Consider the following 17730-nt stretch of genomic DNA (forward strand, 5'->3'; position numbering starts at 1 on the left):
AGAAATAAACAGTACTTGTAAGGGAAACACAGGCCCTGCTAACAGCACTGCTGGTTCAGGGTATACACTAGTTTTCTCACCAACAACCTGAAAGTTGATAATTTATTGATTGTGCTGCACAGGGTATGTACATCCAGATTAAACATGAAATATGACGGTGCTTGTTGGAGCATTCATTTAGGATGTCGACAGCATTATCAAGAAAAGTCATCCATCTTCATGAAATATTACTTATTTACTGGCGAGCAAAATTAGTGGACACACGGTTCCCATTAAGATTTTAACCGCTGCTCATGTCCGGCGTCTGACCGTTTTATGAATCTCCTGTACTACCGCTGACCTTAACCAAAGGATTTACAGAGTACTATTAACTTAACACACATTAGTAAGTATATCACTAATAATCATAATTAACTACGTTTTCTTTTGTCAAATCAACATTAATGCATGCAGCTCACCAGAGCGCGTGTTGCCTGTGCAATCACGTGTTTGATTTCGGTAAATGATGCAAGAATGAAAGGTTCACATTTTATTATTGTTATTATGGTCTAAAACAGCTTGCTAAACATAACTTAGTCACTTGGATCAATTTAGTTTACAGCCAATCCCGTGAATCTGGCGTATATAAAGTATTGAGTCATAATTCAGGTCCTCAGCCTTCTCTGTTATGTCACTCATGATACCACGCCCCTGTAGTTGAAACCACGCCCCACGCCAGATCCCTGCCAAAAGTCTGAACCTGAAAAAAAAGATCTGAAAGTGAAAAAAAGATCTGAACAAATAAGATTCGAAACTGTAAAAAAAAAAAGATCGAAAGTTGAAAATATAAAACCTGCTACTGAAAAATGAAAAAAAAAAATAATTCTAGAAAAAAAACACAACTGAATCTAAATTATATTTAAACCAACAATACTTTTTATTTCGAAAACATTGTTGAATGTTTCAATGTTCAAGACCAAAACTTGAATTTTCAGGTTCAAATCTTTTTTTCAAACACAACTATTGCCCTGGATTTGTCTCTATAGAAACAGACATGAGAGGGAAACAGTATTTGACACAACACAGGCAACGTAGGCATTAGGGGGAATTTAAACCAGAAGGTGGCAGTAGTTGCGACATGAAGGATGCCAGTGGCCATAAAACGTAAAAGAAGAAGAAAGAGCACGGGGGAAGTGGAGTGAGCGGAAGCAGTAAAAGTCGACGTTTAGCCTTAGCTGCTTGCTTCGTAAACAAGCATCACAGGAAATGTAAATGACCACGTTAAAAAGCTGTTTTTTGGCCACACCTCTTGTTTATCTCTTCTTCTAATGTAACGTTTTCTGAATATAATCTGAGCGTGTGTTTTCTATGTCCACATTTAGTAGCTAATGTTAGCGTATTAGCATCGATGCTCCCTGCTACAATAACTCCACATTTCTCTTTCAAATGCACAGAGACCAGCAACATAAAGTAGAAGTGAAATGACGCGCCATGGAAAGAACTGTACGGCCGGAGCAGTGTACACGTACCACGAGAAAAGGAAAGATACAGGTGAGAACCATGTCAAGCCGCTTGTCTTAAACTGTTCACCTACATTTATCGTTTTAGAACAGGCTGGCTTTGCCCACTTAAAGCAACTTATCCTCATGTGCGTCTGCAGGACATACTGATGTGTTCTCATGTTTCAAGGCACACACTCATCACTCAATGATACGTCGAGCCAGACACTGACAGTGGTTTCATCTATTGTGTTTTACTTTAGATTTCCTCACTCGGTTCAGTCCTCTTTGGTTTTCAGGCAGTCCGATTATAATGTACCCATGTACTCCTTCACCTGTATAGATAGTTTCATGTTTTTCTTGAACTACCATAAATATTTTTTGTGTGACGTGCCTAACATTTGTAGAGATGAACATGTGGGTCAGAAGCTTGTCATCTCAGCGAGTAGAACACAGACAGTCTAAAGGCTAGATTGTGAAGGTCCTATTCCTATTTTATCACTTCAGTTTTTCTGAACAGAAAAAGTATTAATGGTCTGTATGTATATTCGTTCTAATGACACCCAAAGATCAGCTCGGCAGACTTTCCTGTCTTATCTTGCATTCCACAATGTAAGCATGTTGTGTGCTCTTCTCCTCATGCTCAGCGGCATCTGGTTACGGGACTCAGAGCATTCGACTGGGCAAAGATGCGATCAAAGACTTTGACTGCTGCTGTCTGTCCCTGCAGCCCTGTCAGGATCCTGTGATGACGTATGTTAACATACACACAAATGTACTGTATAACCCTAATATGTGACTACAGATGTAAACGGTGTTTTGTTTCTTTTGCTGTGCTCAGTTTAGATGGATTCTTGTATGAGAAACAGGCCATTCTCGAATACATTTTGCACCAGAAGACAGAAATTGCCAAAAGAATGAAGGTATACATTCATTCAGCCTCCTACACTGTGTAACGACTTGACTTGCGTCCACACTATTATTCAAGGTGTTTTTTTTAGAAATGTATGTCCTCAGTGGGCCACTTGAACAACAGAAAATATCTTCTTCTTCGCCCTCTTTCCAGTTTTTTTCAAATTACAATACTGCGTCACAGCCAACAACTTGTAAAGAGTGCAACAGACCAACGCATTATTTCATGGCGCGGTTGTCTGATGATTTGATCAATATAACAGCTGAAAGCTATGTTCTGCTGCTAGAAAAAGTTTGAACATTGCTGCTCCTTAACCATACTGGCACCCATTCCCTTACTGTCACTTGGAAAAATAGCTGACATTTATGTAGTTCATCACCTGAAACAATTTTTTGTGTGAAATGTGTTTTGACAGAATAAAAAATGTTAGTTTGTTTTTTTGTCAAAAACTATTCCCGTTTTATACAGATACAGTCTCTTTCATTTTTGCTGCTGCTTTCTTAATATTTATCTTGTATTTGTTTTCCTCCTCTAATTCTTCAGGCTTATGAGAAGCAGAAGCAGGCGCAGAAGAGCAACAGCCAACTTGAGTCCAAGTCAGAGGAAAGAGAGAGAGTGGAGAGATTTAAGATTCGGGAGAACAGCATTGTGTCCAAACCCATCAACCCATTCACATCTGGTATGTGTGTGCAGCGTTTGTCCTCAGTATGGTGCATCTGTCTCACTGGTTGGAGACTATGGCTCTGTTAAGATTATAAGCAAATGTAGCCTCATTCAATTTGTTCCCCCTCGTGTGACACAGATCAATATTTTTCAGAATTGGGTCGACAGAAATCAAATTTGTCAAATGTTGTATTTTTTTTGCACTCACTGCTCCGCTCCCAATGCTGCCCACCGCGTTGACTGCAAGGGGGTGGGGCTGCCTAGCGCTCACACACTAACAGGCAGCGCTCACAGCGAGTCATCGCAGGGGAGACAACATGACGTCAAGTGTCGGAGCTTTTGAGACTTTGTAAAATAAAAAAAGATACAGCCTAACACTAGTAGCATTAGCCTAGTTTGACGACCAGCCTATGTGATCATGAGGTCACAATGCACATACATGTACTAAATGAAACACAGTTGCTGCAAAATGGCTACATGCTGGTGGATCTTGAGCTAATTATTTTTATTTTTAGTTAAGGAAAAATAATTATTCCATGCATTAAGATAAAATATGAACTCTACAATTGCTCATACTTATGGAAGGAACTATGTAGTCATCTGGTCAGATACGGACAAAAAGCCTACATAGCCGTGTATAATTAATGCTGTGATGGCACCATGTAGTTTTCATTAATATCTTGCTGTAGGCTAATTTTAATATTAATGCCATTTGTTAAGTGTTCAAAAAGCTGGGCAGGAACAAGCTAATAAAAAGGGAACCATACAGATTTTTATTTATTACTATTATATACCAGTATTTATCGTATCGTATCGGGTATCGGGATATTTATGGCAGGTATCGTATCGAAGTTATAATTTTGGTATCGTGACAACCCTAGTGCTAACTCGGGTGTGTGCCTCGCTAAAAAAACAGTACAACATTGTATAAATAAATACTACAGTTATTGGAACAAAAATTTGACCGCAAGGAACATTTTGTTTTTAAAAGGCTTAACCCCAACAAATACGAAGAAAGATGAATATTTCGTTATATAAAAACATGTTGGGAATTCTTTGAAGTCATACAAAGTCATACGTTATGATCTAGGATTATCATCAGTGTAACAAGAAACCCAGGTCCCCTAAATTGAGCAATATGTTCAAATAGGATGGTAGTCACTGGACTCCATCAACTCAAGTGTGTTTTCGAACCAGTGGGCTGCACGTGAACCATTTCAGGGCTTCCATCCAATTACACCATGGGCCCCTTTAAACATTAAATGAACAGTTTAGCCAGAAAGATCGGATCTGGGGGAATAAACTGCAGCCTTAGTCTACGCTAAACTTGCTAAGTTTAATGAAATAAAGCAGTTTTCTTGTTAAAAAAAAAAGAAAGCTGTTATTGCAAAAGAAATCACCCACACAGAACACCTGAACTATGCTTCGTAGTCAAGATATATTGTATTTTAATGAAGCTAACCTGTTGTCATTGCATTTAATGTTTCTTTCATTGATTTGATTGCTACCAGTAAGAGTATTCATGCCATTCAGTCTGTACAGAGTACTGTAGAAAGTTGTTGTTGTAGTAGTAGAATATAATTGTTCAAGAGGGCAATTAAATGTAGTAGTGACAGCGTTAAGGTCAAAGAAGCAGCTTGTTGGGAAGTTTGCCAACTCATTCATTGCCTGCTAGACTCACACGATCAACACTTTTCACATGCTCTCATGCCACATGTCCATTTTTGTCATGTAGAGAATAATGTTGCAGCACACGGACAGACAAGTGAGCCTTCGTTTGGATTTAGTTGCTCGTCTATTTGTGTTGTTATGGTACTTGGAGCAGACAAAAATGAGGAAGAAAGACTCATTCCAGCAATAATTATTTACCAAATACAAACTATATTTTACGCATATTATATTATGTCTTGTTTGAATGTGTGACGCCACCTAATATGACCCTGACTGACCATGTCAAATCAGAAGTCATTTTACTATCCAGCTTAGGAGAAAAGTTAGCTAAAACTACATTATATCATTCATTATTTCCTCTTATTTGAACTATCGCAACAAACACCTTAATGCGTTTGCTATAAATGTCAGTGCTCTTCAGAATGACCCTGACTGTGACCATGTCAAATATTGAAGTCATTTTACTTTTCACTCAAACTGAATATAGAAGTTGGCAATCCGGCAATGGCGTAAGAACCTAGAAAGGAGGACAGATGCATCACATGATGCAGTAAAAGCAATCTTTTTGTGCAGGTAAAAATAATTTGGCGCATACAATTAAAAGTTCCATGCATCAATGCATATACACAGGGGGAGTATTTTGAGCCCCGACATCGTGTCTTCATCGATTTCTCTTTTTGTCGGTACAGGATTGAACAATGAAACCTAGTTGTACTTTGCTCATGCTCCCAGTCATAAAGATCGTAGAAACGGTAACTTTTTCCCTTCAGGACTAAACACAGGAGGTGAGAAGGGCAGGACAGACGGCAGCTCAGCAGAATCCTCCACTGCTGGTTCAGCTGCCTCCTCCAGCCAGAGCCTGCCCAGTTTCTGGATCCCCTCTCTGACACCACAGTCCAAGCCCACCCTGCTCAAGAAACCAGTGAGTATCTTCTTCTATTTCAGGGCAGTGGCTTGACAAACATTGTTGGATGCTGATTCATGGCAGGGAAAAATAACTCTTTCAATGTTCAGAAAATTAGATTTAATTCAGAAAATATCCTGTAACTGAGTGTTCTTATGTCTCTTTAGCAGGACATTGGTAAAAGTTCTACCCCTTTTTGTGTTGGTCAGATTTGAACAGTTCTGTCTAATGTGTGAATAATCACCCTTTGACATTAAAGTCACAGTGGTAATTCTTCGAGGTTGAACCTGAAAAATGTCTGTATCACGACACACTTTGTGTGCATTAAGCAAACCTGCTTTTCAATATTTACACAGACAAGAAGGTAGGTAAGTCAACAAAATGAGTCATATCTCCATACACCGCTACTGTTCACACATGAGATCTGATTGAAATATATAGCGGGAGAAACCTCAGAGCAGTGAAAAGCATCATTGCAGGCCTGACTCGGTGTAAGACTTCGGTCCAGCAGTGTTAATGCAGCTTACAGCCTCTAGTGGGGCTCGTAACTTGTGTCGCACACAAAGTGTGTGTGTGTGTGTGTGTGTGTGTGTGTGTGTGTGTGTGTTGGAATGGTTGCCTGGTCCCTGTTGGCTTTAAATGTCATGATATCCTCTCACTGTTTATTCTGTGTATCTGTTTGTTTGATGTTGACACTACTTTAAAGGCAGAAGGCAGGCTGACTGTGGAAACCCGTCTTTGGCAATCACAGCTCTACACTTCTAGACTGAAGTAATGTTATGTTTACTATTCTTGAATCGTTCTCATTTTCTCATTCCCTGTTAGAGTAAGGCTGTGTTATGTCCAATGTCAGGACGACCTATTAAGATGAATGAGCTCATCACAGTTCGCTTCACCCCTCTGGACTCCAGCCTGGATCGAGTGGCCCTCCTCATCCGACAGGTCAGTTTAGTTCAGGTCTTACCTCATGCACCACTGGCAGCCAGACTAGGCAGCTGTGAGCAAATTAATAATTGTTATGAACTTATTAGATGAACTTCACCAAACATTACTGCGAACTGTGAATCCCACTTGATGAGGATTTGTGGTAAACTTAAATGTATCCTGCACCCTGAAGTGCAAAGCAGAGGATTATCAAAGATCAAATCATGTGTACTTTAGTACTAGTGAAATAGTAATAGTGAAAATTATAAACCCATAAAACAAACCGTTGTGGATACAGGGATGGGAAACGGCAGATCACATTTGAGAAAGTAGGCAGTGACATCACAGCCATCTTCTACATGATGTGAACAGATGTACTTCATTGGCATAAACCTGTCCTGTCTCTTTAGGACAGGTATGTATGTGCAGTAACCAGAGACGTCCTAGGCAACAGTGTCCCCTGCGCTGTCCTGCGCCCCTCGTGAGTGTTCACATGTTTTCTCCACTCTGACGTTTACATGTTCAGTGTTCTCTGGCAAGATAATGGACTCTCTGTTCCATGTTCAGAGGCACGGTGGTGACTCAGGAGTGTGTGGAGAAGCTGATTAAGAGGGACATGATTGATCCTGTGTCTGGAGACAAACTGTCTGACAGAGACATCATACCAATGCAGAGGGTACGTATGTACTTCTACAAAGTGGAGGTGGGGAAGCAAAACTTTTCCGGGATTTTTTTAATGTATTCAATGCGTTCTAAAAATGGAGTCTTGTACTTTGGGTTTAAATGAAGAGACCGAGGGGATAGAGGTGGGTGTGGGATTTCCCTCGGCTGCTGTCCACTGAGGACATTACCCATTGAGACACATTGGTAATGGCTCTCTGTCTGAAAGCCCATTTAGAATAGCAGGTTTTTATGGTCTTTTAATGCTGTATGCTTCTCACTAGGGTCAGGATTGACTAATGTCTTTGCTCTCCCAAATTCCTCCAAACTTTGCTCAGATGTGAACTTGAACTGTGTTCTTATAGGGGGGAACTGGCTTTGCTGCATCTGGAGTTGACCTCCGTGCCAAAGAGGCTCGTCCAGTGATGCAAGTATGAGACGGCGGAGAGACTCCTTCTTTAAACGTGTCGACAGCTTTCAGACATTTTAATGTTGGCTGGCATATGTTTCGTTGGTAACTAGCTTTTTTTTCAACATAGATGGTGAATTTCATTAGATGTGAAATACCCTTCCCTCCTGAATTACATTTGACCTTTTAAAAAAATATATATTTCATGTTCAGAGGCACAGGAGTAATTTCACAGGATTTGCAGTTGGTAATTCTACGGCTTCTCCCAATGATGCATTCTGATGATGAGATAAATGTAACCTATTGAGTTTCTTAATGTTGTCTGTGATGGTCAGGGCCATACCAGTTACTTCCTGTTTCAGGCAATAAACTGCATATTAGTTTAGTCATTGTTTGTCTTTACTTTAAATTAAATAATTTGACACAATGTCATCATTATTTTTGACAAAAGTTAATAGAAGTGATATCAGCTGTTCAGGATCCCTTCAAGATATTTTCAAGTTGTTTTCATTAAACCATAAACATATGGAAACCAACGACTGGCTGTTTTTATTGTTTGTAGTTTCAGAGATAACATTCAGTACAGTCGTGGTGTCTCTGAACTTGTACTGTAGTAGGTTCACAGTGGCTCTTGAATCCAAGCTGCTCTTATTGGTCAGGTCATACTTGACTGCTCTGCGAGACTGGGTGTCCTCATAATCATTGTGAGCCAGATATATTTAACAAAACAGTGAAAACCCTTTGTGTGGTTCATTTCTTACAGTTCATCATGCTCGTCCACCCTCATGCCTCCGTAGTCGGTGATGGTGCTGGTCATGATGTAGTGTATCTTGTTGAGCATCTCAGAAAGAGTCAGACGGCCGTCCTGACGAGCAGAGGACAGGAAAGCATAGATATATGGAAATAAATACATATGGCTTTTATTCTACATTTAGTCATTGGAGAGAGATAAAAGCCCAGACATATGGCTGAACCGCATAGCAGAAATGATCATTTTGAAATGGAATATAATATTCATAACTGTTTTCATTACCGTGTAATGACCTGAAACTAAGAATGTATTTTTGTTAGCTTAGAGTGAGCCCTATATACTTACACATGGAGACGGTTCTCTTCATGAATTCCGTAATTTTTCTACGGGAGCCCAGAACAGACAAACCAAACACTGACTGTCGAGAGACTTTCACTTTTCTAAGTTACCTGAACTATTTCTCTTCACACTTATGAAGCTGCACTAACGTGAGCAGAAGACTGTAAAGAACAGCTGTCTGAATTTTGTGGGTCTATTCTCAACCTGACATGCAACATATAACAGTCACTTATATTTATAGTTGTCTAAAGTTCTGTATTTTTAACTGGTTTAAAAGGTGTGCACAGATGACGCTAGGTTATGACTTGAGAATTCAACCATTAGCCTACTATATGTATTTCTTTATACAGTGGAAACATCTTAATTACACACTGTAAAGAAAATATATTATGCAGAGCTGTAAATGATGAACTAACTTTCTTTCTTTTTGAATCTGAAAATAGTTTAGCTTATCAGTCTGAAGTTCATCTATCACATGTACCCTCTTTTCTATGTCACATTACTCACTGTTTTTAAACATTCAGATTGGTTGACCCTAAATTAGTTTTGTGTTTCATTAAATGGTGAGAACACTGTTATGGTTGTGAGCTTTATTTTGAAGTAAGTACTCAAGTAGCCTAAAGCTAGTACATTTGATGACAAATACTGAGCAGATAGAGGATTAATATCTGTCACTATTGATGTGATGCAATACACATTACAATAACAAAAACTGATTTTATTATATATAAAATTACATAACTGCTAGGAATTATTCTTTTGGACTACTGTGATTCTGCTGAAAGTTGATAAATAGCCATACATCTGCTTTAGCAAGTTTAACTCTTCAAACTAAATGTCTTATTGTAGGCAAGTAGTCAGACTGCCAGTAACCAGAAAATCCCCTCATGTAGAGAGCTACACTGTCCTCAAATTCACAATATAATATACACTTATGTAACTGTAGATTCCAGAGTAGTTAATGCAAAATAAATAACTGCATTTGTAAAAAAAAAAGACTTTAATAGTCAAACCTCCTGAAGTCACCACATTCCATACACTTTGAGAGCAATTGTTCACATGCCTTCTTGTAAATGTGTCCATCTCAGATAAAAATTCAGTATCCCTAAAGTTTGCTTGTCTTTGTAACACAACATGTGTCCCCATGTGTTGGGAACCACGTTTGAACCCATCAGGCTCATAGAAAAAGAACTGTCAGCTGGATGCCAGTCTGTCATCTCAGTTATAAACCTTACAATCATTCACTTGGTAAATTAAGCAAAGATAGAAACGTAGTGTCTGTATTCACATACACAGTACATGAGTGAATGCTGAATTTGAATGGATTTGTGTATGTATGTGCAGCCAAAGATACATAATCACACCCTTTACCCCAAAGTCAGAATTCCCCACCCCAAAACCATGGTAACCATATTCTCCCAATGAGCTTCAGACAGCTCATCAAAGTTCATCGTGTCTCTTTGTTAAGTCCTCCCCGTAATTGGTCGCCTGGCTGCCCACAAACATGTTCCAGTTGGCGAGAATCTCCTCCTTGGTTATTTTCTGGTCCTGTTTGATCACCAGATTCCATCCAGCATTGGTTTATGATTGACAGAAAGAGAAGAGGTGATCACAAGCAGGAGTAAGATAAAGCAAGACAGACAGAACCTGGTTAATAATTAACCGACAATTACCCAATTACATGCACCTGGTGAACTTATATTCTTGCCGTACAATGCTATTTCCAAACTTGATGCACTGTATCCTTTTATCTGCCTGTGTGTTTGAGAGAGACATATTGTAGAGGTATGCTAGTGTAGTGCACATGCATTCTACTGTAGTATCTACAGTGTGTATTCTACTCATTAGAATTAGAGAGGAGTGTGGACCTGGTTTTAGTTAATTGATAGTTTATATTTATTTATAGTTACTACCTTACCTCTCTTCCGTTTCATCACTATGAAACTCATGTGGCAGACACAGCAAACTCCTAACCTTTGTCAGTTACAATAACAGTGCTTACTATTGCAGTTGCGAGGGGCGAAAAATCCCTTGGTGCATTTAAAAAGGTGCTACACACAAGATTGGGAGCATATCTATTGTCTCAACAGCTGGCAACATGGCAAGGGCTGCAAACGGTGCAAACAGCAACAGTGGTGACAGAGCCAATAGTGTTTACCTGAGGGAGGAACCGGAGAGTGGGTGCTACACTTCTGCAGAGCAATAGCAAACACAGCTAACATGCACTAAAAGCACAAACCGCCAACCAGTTAAGTTACAGTATACTGTGCAAAATGTCATTGCTTCATCCAATTAGACATGTGTGAAATTGTCATAATTAGCATGTGCATTCTTGAGTTATGGCCTCAATATTAAACTTTACAGCGTTTTCAGTAGAAGATGGAAATGTATAATATTCATCCTCTAGTTTGCCATGTCATGTGGGTTTCGTTTTTCCCAGGACAAAGCTTATACATTTTTCATGTACTGTGGTGAGGCAGCTAGCACTGTTAGATTTCCAGGCTAGACGGCCCTTCTGTGTGGAGTTTGCCTGTTCTCCCTGTGTCAGTGTGTTCTATCTGGGTTTTCTGGCTTCCTCCCACAATCCAAAGACTTTGGGCAATTTAGAGTCCCCAATTATAATCTTAGCAGAATGTGAGCGTGAACGGTTGTCTGTCTTAATGTCGAAGCCCTGTGATCGTCTGGCGACCTGTCCAGGGTGAATCCTGCCTTTGCCCAATGTCGGCTGGGATCTTGAACAGAATAAGCGGTTAAGAGATAATGGATTGATAACTGTATTAGAAGTAGAAGCATCTTTGAATGCGTCAATGAGAGTTTCCTCAACACTCCCTGCTTACAACTTCAATACCACACATTGACTGTATAATAATAATAATAATAATAATAATAATGTACTCTCCATTTCAGTTAACTGCTGTGGCTTTAATGCATGTCTGGAGGAAAGTAAAAATCTACCTAAAACATTGTGGTATTAAAAAATTGTCAATATGGATCGTCAATGGTGTGTCAAAGGCAAGTATATGGCAGAGGGTTTAGGCAGTGGCAGGTCTACCTTGTCGGTGTCAGTCTCATGGATCAGATGTTTGGCTTCATTGTCGGCATGGTCAACCTCTCCTGGCAGAACCCAGTGGGCCACCTCATCAGCATCCAGGTAGCCATCCTGTATAACACAACTGATTTACTGAGGAACCAACTGTAAGTACGAGCACAGAGGAGGCACACTGACATCTGAATCATAAATCCACTCAACACATGACAGCAGAAGAAGGGTGAAGCTGGACTTTTCCACTTTATGTTTCTAGTTATACTTCTATTCCACTAAATGGCCATACTCCATTACTTTAATTGGCTGGACTTACCAGTTGCTTAACAAACCAAACATGTGATTCGTTAAATATGATAGTTATAGATTAATCTCCACTTTCACCAGCTGCAACATTAAAATACTGCTTGTGTGTTAATGCTTCAGTTATAATGTTCATTAGAACAATTTGAAAGGAAGGAATTATTTTACCTTTGATGCCTAAACTACATTTAGCTGATAATGCTTTTGTACTTTTGCTTGATTAAAATCTAACCCTAAAATGACTTGTAACAGAGTTTTTGTACATAGTCATATTGCTAGATTTACTACGATGGCTTTACTTTAGCTTTTACCTTGTTGGCATCTCTGAACTCCAAGAAATGTTTCTTCTCTGTCTGGACCCAGTCCGGCTCGCCATCCCCATCTTCTGATGTGAACATGTCACCTGTGAAGGCACAGCAGCACACACATTTAGGACAGATGTCCTCCAGTTTTAGGAGTGGTTGGTCTGAGAGAACAAAAAGGAGTCACCCACCAATGTACTCCGCTATGTCGATCTTGCCATCGCCGTTCTTATCGATGTCTTCCATGGTTTCCTACATGAGAAAATGATTCAGTGCTCATAGTGGTCCAGTCCTGATGCTTAATGTATTGAACAAGTCCTTTTTTCAAAGGCTTCTGAACATGAAGAGCTATGTGTGAGGAGGAGGGGGTGATGAACCTGACAGAAGTAAGTCAGGCTATAGGCATAACAAATACAAAATGACATATGGATACATGTATAATTTCTCACTGTAATTACATGTGCTGTGCAGTGCCGAGGTACGAAGCCTCCCCAGGAGTCACAGGGTTTGGAAACAATATTGTAGTGGAAACTATGCAAACTGGTACACAGCGGCTGCAAATGTGCATTTAGAATAATATTTATTAGACACTCAATTTATGCTTGTAAAGCATGAGGCATCCATGGGCTCCATAGATGGCAATGCCAGGGGTGAAAAGTCATCACTGTCATGGTAAAAAACGCTATCTTATCACCAAAGTTCCTGCTGCATAGAGAGTTTGTCTACCTGCACTATAACGTCTCTCATGTAATCAAACTCCTCCGGGTGAAGGAAGGCAGTGAACTCCTCTCGTGTGGCTATACGGTCACCGTCTCGGTCGGCTGTCTTGAAGCGCCTCTCATCCCGGGTGAGCATGGACTTATAGGTGGCCTTGTCTTCGATGTCATCAAACACCTCGTCTGAAAAGAACACTTAAAATTTCAGCCACGTTCTGGTGTTCCATATAGACCGTGAGACAACTGCTTTCACATGAAAAGCACGCAAGTGGATTTTTTATTTTTTAGAAATTATTTTAATACCTTTTCCTCATGTGCTTGTTAGGACAATTGGTAGAAAGTTATTTGTCAGCTATGACTGCTCATTACTTTGGATATTCTGCATTTAATTGAGTGTAGCTGGTTCATTATGTCTGTTCAATAATGAGTATAGCTTTAAAAATGTGGCCTAAGAGGACATGCTTGTGTTTCCTTAGATGGCTCCTAGCTGGACTCCTCCAAGCTGCTTCATTTGTTGCATTAGCAGACACTGAAATAAGTTTCCAGATCACAAAGAAGGAAGTAGAGAAGACAATCGGGTGGTAAAGCAAGAAATACGGAAGAAGGTAAAGAGGGGAGTCATTTTTCCCCCAACACTCAGCATTACCCAGATAGTAGCCATAGGTGGTGTTTTTGTACTCTTCCCAGCCTATCTTTCCGTCTTGGTTCTGGTCATAGTCCTTCCAGTGTTTGTTCACATTCTCTGCGATGTACCTCCTCTGCCGGTGTTTGATCCAATAGTGCAGCTCTGCATGGCTGACATGGCCATCCTTGTCCATGTCAATGCGGTCCACAATCTTCCTGTAGGTGAGGTCAGAGTTGAGAATATAGAAAATAGTACCCCAAATTCTAAACTACATACAACCCAGATAGCAATAATGTTTGCAGTACAAAATAATAACCGAAGAAAGAGCTGATGAGTATGTAAAAACACAAGTGCAAAGCTGCGGTTTATATTCTTCCTGATGTAAATGTAAAAAAAATACTAAAGAAATGCTCTCCTGTTATTTTCTTCTTCAACACTTGCAATCTAGATGGGGGCTGGTTTGTATCTATTCAATCCAACATTACAGCAGTGGTTGTTGCAGACCCACTGGCAGACATCTACACTTAATGGGGACAGCACCTTATTCCGAATCCCCAATAGTCCAAAACATGTCCCATTAGACAGAGAGACCATTTGTCCTACAGCCTGTTTTTACCAAAAACAAACAAATACACATTCTTCCTGCAACAAAAGCACATGGATAAATATTATGCAGAATGACGTCATTGTATCTTCATTTCTTTTCCTACTGGTAAAGGCATGACCCACCATTCTGCCTCTCATTACTCGTTGCCTTCGTTGGTTGGGTTGGTTGGGTTGATTCGGTTTAGAGTAAGAATATCGGGGTAAGCCAACCACTGGCAGTGGGTCATGCCTTTGCCAAAAATCAATCTGCACTGCAACTCCATTCCGAATAATATTTAACCATGTGCTTCCATTTGCTGTGCCGAGAGTTTGTATTTGGGAGCAATGGGCATTTGTTTTGGGAGATATTTTAGTCTATTGGGATTCTGTAATAATAGTCAGTTGGACTAATAGTTGCATGGCATCCATGACCCTAACCCTCTTCTAGTTTTGTTGTCTTTGTCTACACCTGTATTTCATTGAGCAACCCTGTGTTGTACAATTACAATACATTAACCCTGAAGCTTATGAGTCTTGGACAGTTTAGAAAGAGCAGGCTGAAGGTTAGTAAAACCTACGCTAATTTGTCTTTGCTCTCCTCTGGGGTCAGCTGATCAAAGGTCTTGGCCTCCTCTTTTCCCAGGAAGGCCTCATGGTCGTACTGGAAGCCGTGAACATCGTTGTGGGCGTGGTCACTCAGATCAGTCTGGTGATGGATGCGCTTCTCCTGAGCAGGGACAGCAAAGGCAGCAGCCGCCAGGAGGCAGAGGGATGCTAGTGACTTCAGTAGCATCATCATTGACTGGGCGGGATTTGATTAGTGCGTGCGTGAGGAAGAGAGCGAGGGGTTGGGAGTAAAGGAAAGAACATTATTGGTCTAAAAACATAGACCAAAAAAACTGAAAAGTTTAAAAAAACAATACACAAATCAAAAACATAAGCATAATCCTTAAAAGGCATACAATTTAATAGTGTGGTTTTCCACTCACACTGCGGATTGAAATGCTTGGAATAAAAGTCTCCAGCGCCTCCCTAGGTCAGAGTTTTAACTGAGGGAATAAAGAAAAGAAATGTACACTTTTATTTATCCCCGTGGTGAAATTCCTCTCTCCATTGACCCATCCTAAGTTATTAAGGAGCAGTGGGCTGCAGTGAAGCACCCGGGAAGCAGCTAGGAGTTCAGTGTCTTGCTCAAGGACACTTAAACATGCAACTATGAGGAGAGTGGGGATCAAACCGACTACCTTGTGGTTACGGGGCAACCACTCTCCCCATGAGCTACAGCCGACCCAGTAAAGGCTCAGAGGTGCCTCCTGCTGGTCTACAGGTCTACAGCTGATCCATCTGGAGTTTACCTGTTCTTATGTTGGTCAATCACCTTATTCCTCTGCCAGTAGGTCAGGGCACCAAATAGGGACTGTAGATAGGATTTTTGCATGCTCTCATTAAGAGTTCTCAAGGGTGGCCAACTCACTCTGAAGCTGACAAGTCTACTGACGAAAGGAAAAGGTCCATGCATTTCTTTATAGAAGTTGGACGTTTGATATTTTCATTGTCATCAACAGTCATAACTGTACCAATATATCACGTTCTACAACTGTAAGGAAATCCTGCCTGGCAAAAATAGGATAATTTATTTAGTCTTACCCACATTCATCTAAAATGTGCTTAATCGATTCGTGCTGTTCATGGTAAAAGGCATATTAAACTCTACTACTCTTTAATCAATAAATTAGAATCGGACAGGACCAACAACATTTTTCAATCTTCACTAAGATAACTGGAAGTGTTTCATCACAGTTAAAAACTGAGATAAAACATTCTCTCTCAATCACAGTAAAATATTGAAACAATTCAACAAATGAAATGACTGGTAAATAGCACAGCATCGATGAGAATGAGCAAGTAGTGTCTCATTATCCTCTAACCGGGCAGTCTACACGATCCCTTAATTAAACACACATTCCCAGTTTTTCCTTCATGTTGCTGAAAGTTTATCAAGTTCTCCGCTCTCATAGTGAGCTGTAAACACTTTACAGCTCACTATGAGAGCGGAGCTACAAAAGCACAAATAACACTGTTAATCAGGGTTCTTCTAATATAACGTTTTAGAGGCAAGAAAGAAGTTAACTCACCAGTTTCTTGGCAGCTTTCGCGACACCCTTTGCAGTTTGAGCAGCAGATCAGTCCGCGTTGGCACTCTGCACCTTTAAATAACAATGTCAGGGAGGCGGGCCTTGTTGTTCAGCTACCCAATGACCAACGCCCTGAAGGTGGTTCTAACCAATAAAAAGTAGGACACATTAGTAAAATACTTTTGGACAAATTCTTATTGGATGTTAACCGCCACGTTGTCACGCCGAAGCGGACCACTGCGGCTCGCCCCGAAAGTAACGAGGGTAGCGGATTACAGCCGGGGAGATATAAAGAGCTTCTCTTTAACACACATCCATTATGAAATTGAACAACTCGGAGTTGTAACAACTGACGTAGTTTGATTTATTGATAGTTTGTTAAAACGTACACGGACCGATGAACACTGTCCGTGGCAGTATTCATGTAAATATAATGAATTCACTTTACAGATCTCTTCAATTCTAAAAGAAACACATTAGTTAACAGCCTATTCGTTTTCTTTGATTAAATCCAAAGTTACTAAATAGACGGTGTTACTTTTCAGTAAAAAGTATTTCAGTCGGTGGTTCTGAGCAGTTTGGATTTATTGAGAATTCATAAATGTGCAAAAAAAATGTTATCACAGAAATGTAAACATACCCATTAGGAATGCTGTGATAGCATAATGGTGACAGCAAATTACATTACTGCAGCATCCTGAGTTCCATTCCATCCTTTAAATGGATGGCCCCTGTAGACAGGTAGGTAGACAGTTTGATCGCTAGGTATCTAGGTAGACAGGAATGTAAGTAGGTAGGTAGACAGGTAGGCAGGTATGTAGTTAGGTATATATATAGGTAGGTAGACAGGTAGGTAGTTAGTGTAGTATTTCTGTGTGTATACTGACATTTAATTGTCTAAGATGTCCAAATGAAATAGTAAACGTTATCCACTTAAACATTTGAGAAGAAACTGCATATAGGCAGTTATGTATGCCAAATCTGCAAGAACACTATTACTGAAGGAAATATGAAAACAATTATCAGTTATCAGGTATTAACAGTGTATTGCTAAACAGCATTTCAACTATTTCAAACACAAACATTTTTATTTTCATGAACATATCCTTTAGTTCTTCTCCTGTTTGAGACCCAGTGTCCTCAGGCTCCATCTGGTGGTTGTTTGGTGGAAGTACCTGGTCTGCTCTGCAAGAAGTGACGCCGGTTACATCTGAGCGTGTGACCTCCATCAGTGGAATGGCAGCACTACTTGTTCATAATGTATTACACATAGCTTCCACATTCCCACTTACCACTGTCACCTTTTTTC

The 17730-nt window shown here is 40.1% G+C and overlaps 2 protein-coding genes across 6 annotated transcripts; one reads left to right on the forward strand and one right to left on the reverse strand.

Moving 5' to 3' along the window:
• The first annotated feature begins 1029 nt into the window (after positions 1–1029).
• nosip (nitric oxide synthase interacting protein) lies at positions 1030–8158 on the forward strand. Of its 2 annotated transcripts, none has more exons than XM_034540496.1 (10): positions 1030–1247; positions 1434–1530; positions 2126–2231; positions 2320–2401; positions 2935–3070; positions 5496–5647; positions 6455–6571; positions 6964–7034; positions 7121–7229; positions 7579–8158. In XM_034540496.1, exons 2-10 carry the CDS (start codon positions 1461–1463, stop codon positions 7648–7650), a joined length of 915 nt encoding a protein of 304 aa, XP_034396387.1. In that variant the 5' UTR covers positions 1030–1247; positions 1434–1460; the 3' UTR covers positions 7651–8158. The 2 variants fall into 2 exon arrangements, with proteins under 2 accessions (XP_034396387.1, XP_034396386.1); XM_034540495.1 differs by having other exon boundaries at positions 1157–1309; positions 7579–8154.
• On the reverse strand, positions 8148–16488 carry rcn3 (reticulocalbin 3, EF-hand calcium binding domain). 4 transcript variants are annotated; one of them, XM_034540493.1, is made up of 9 exons: positions 16422–16476; positions 15276–15335; positions 14865–15088; positions 13723–13916; positions 13087–13259; positions 12552–12612; positions 12370–12461; positions 11765–11872; positions 8150–8487 (listed from the first exon to the last, which is right to left on the reverse strand). In XM_034540493.1, exons 3-9 carry the CDS (start codon positions 15083–15085, stop codon positions 8380–8382), a joined length of 957 nt encoding a protein of 318 aa, XP_034396384.1. In that variant the 5' UTR covers positions 15086–15088; positions 15276–15335; positions 16422–16476; the 3' UTR covers positions 8150–8379. The 4 variants fall into 4 exon arrangements, with proteins under 4 accessions (XP_034396382.1, XP_034396384.1, XP_034396383.1 ...); XM_034540492.1 differs by lacking the exon at positions 8150–8487 and adding an exon at positions 8517–10260 and having other exon boundaries at positions 16422–16463; XM_034540491.1 differs by lacking the exon at positions 15276–15335 and having other exon boundaries at positions 8148–8487; positions 16422–16488.
• Between the last annotated feature and the right edge of the window lie 1242 nt (positions 16489–17730).

Source organism: Cyclopterus lumpus, chromosome 8 (genome assembly GCF_009769545.1).
Source record: "Cyclopterus lumpus isolate fCycLum1 chromosome 8, fCycLum1.pri, whole genome shotgun sequence".
Taxonomy (NCBI): Eukaryota; Metazoa; Chordata; class Actinopteri; order Perciformes; family Cyclopteridae; genus Cyclopterus; species Cyclopterus lumpus.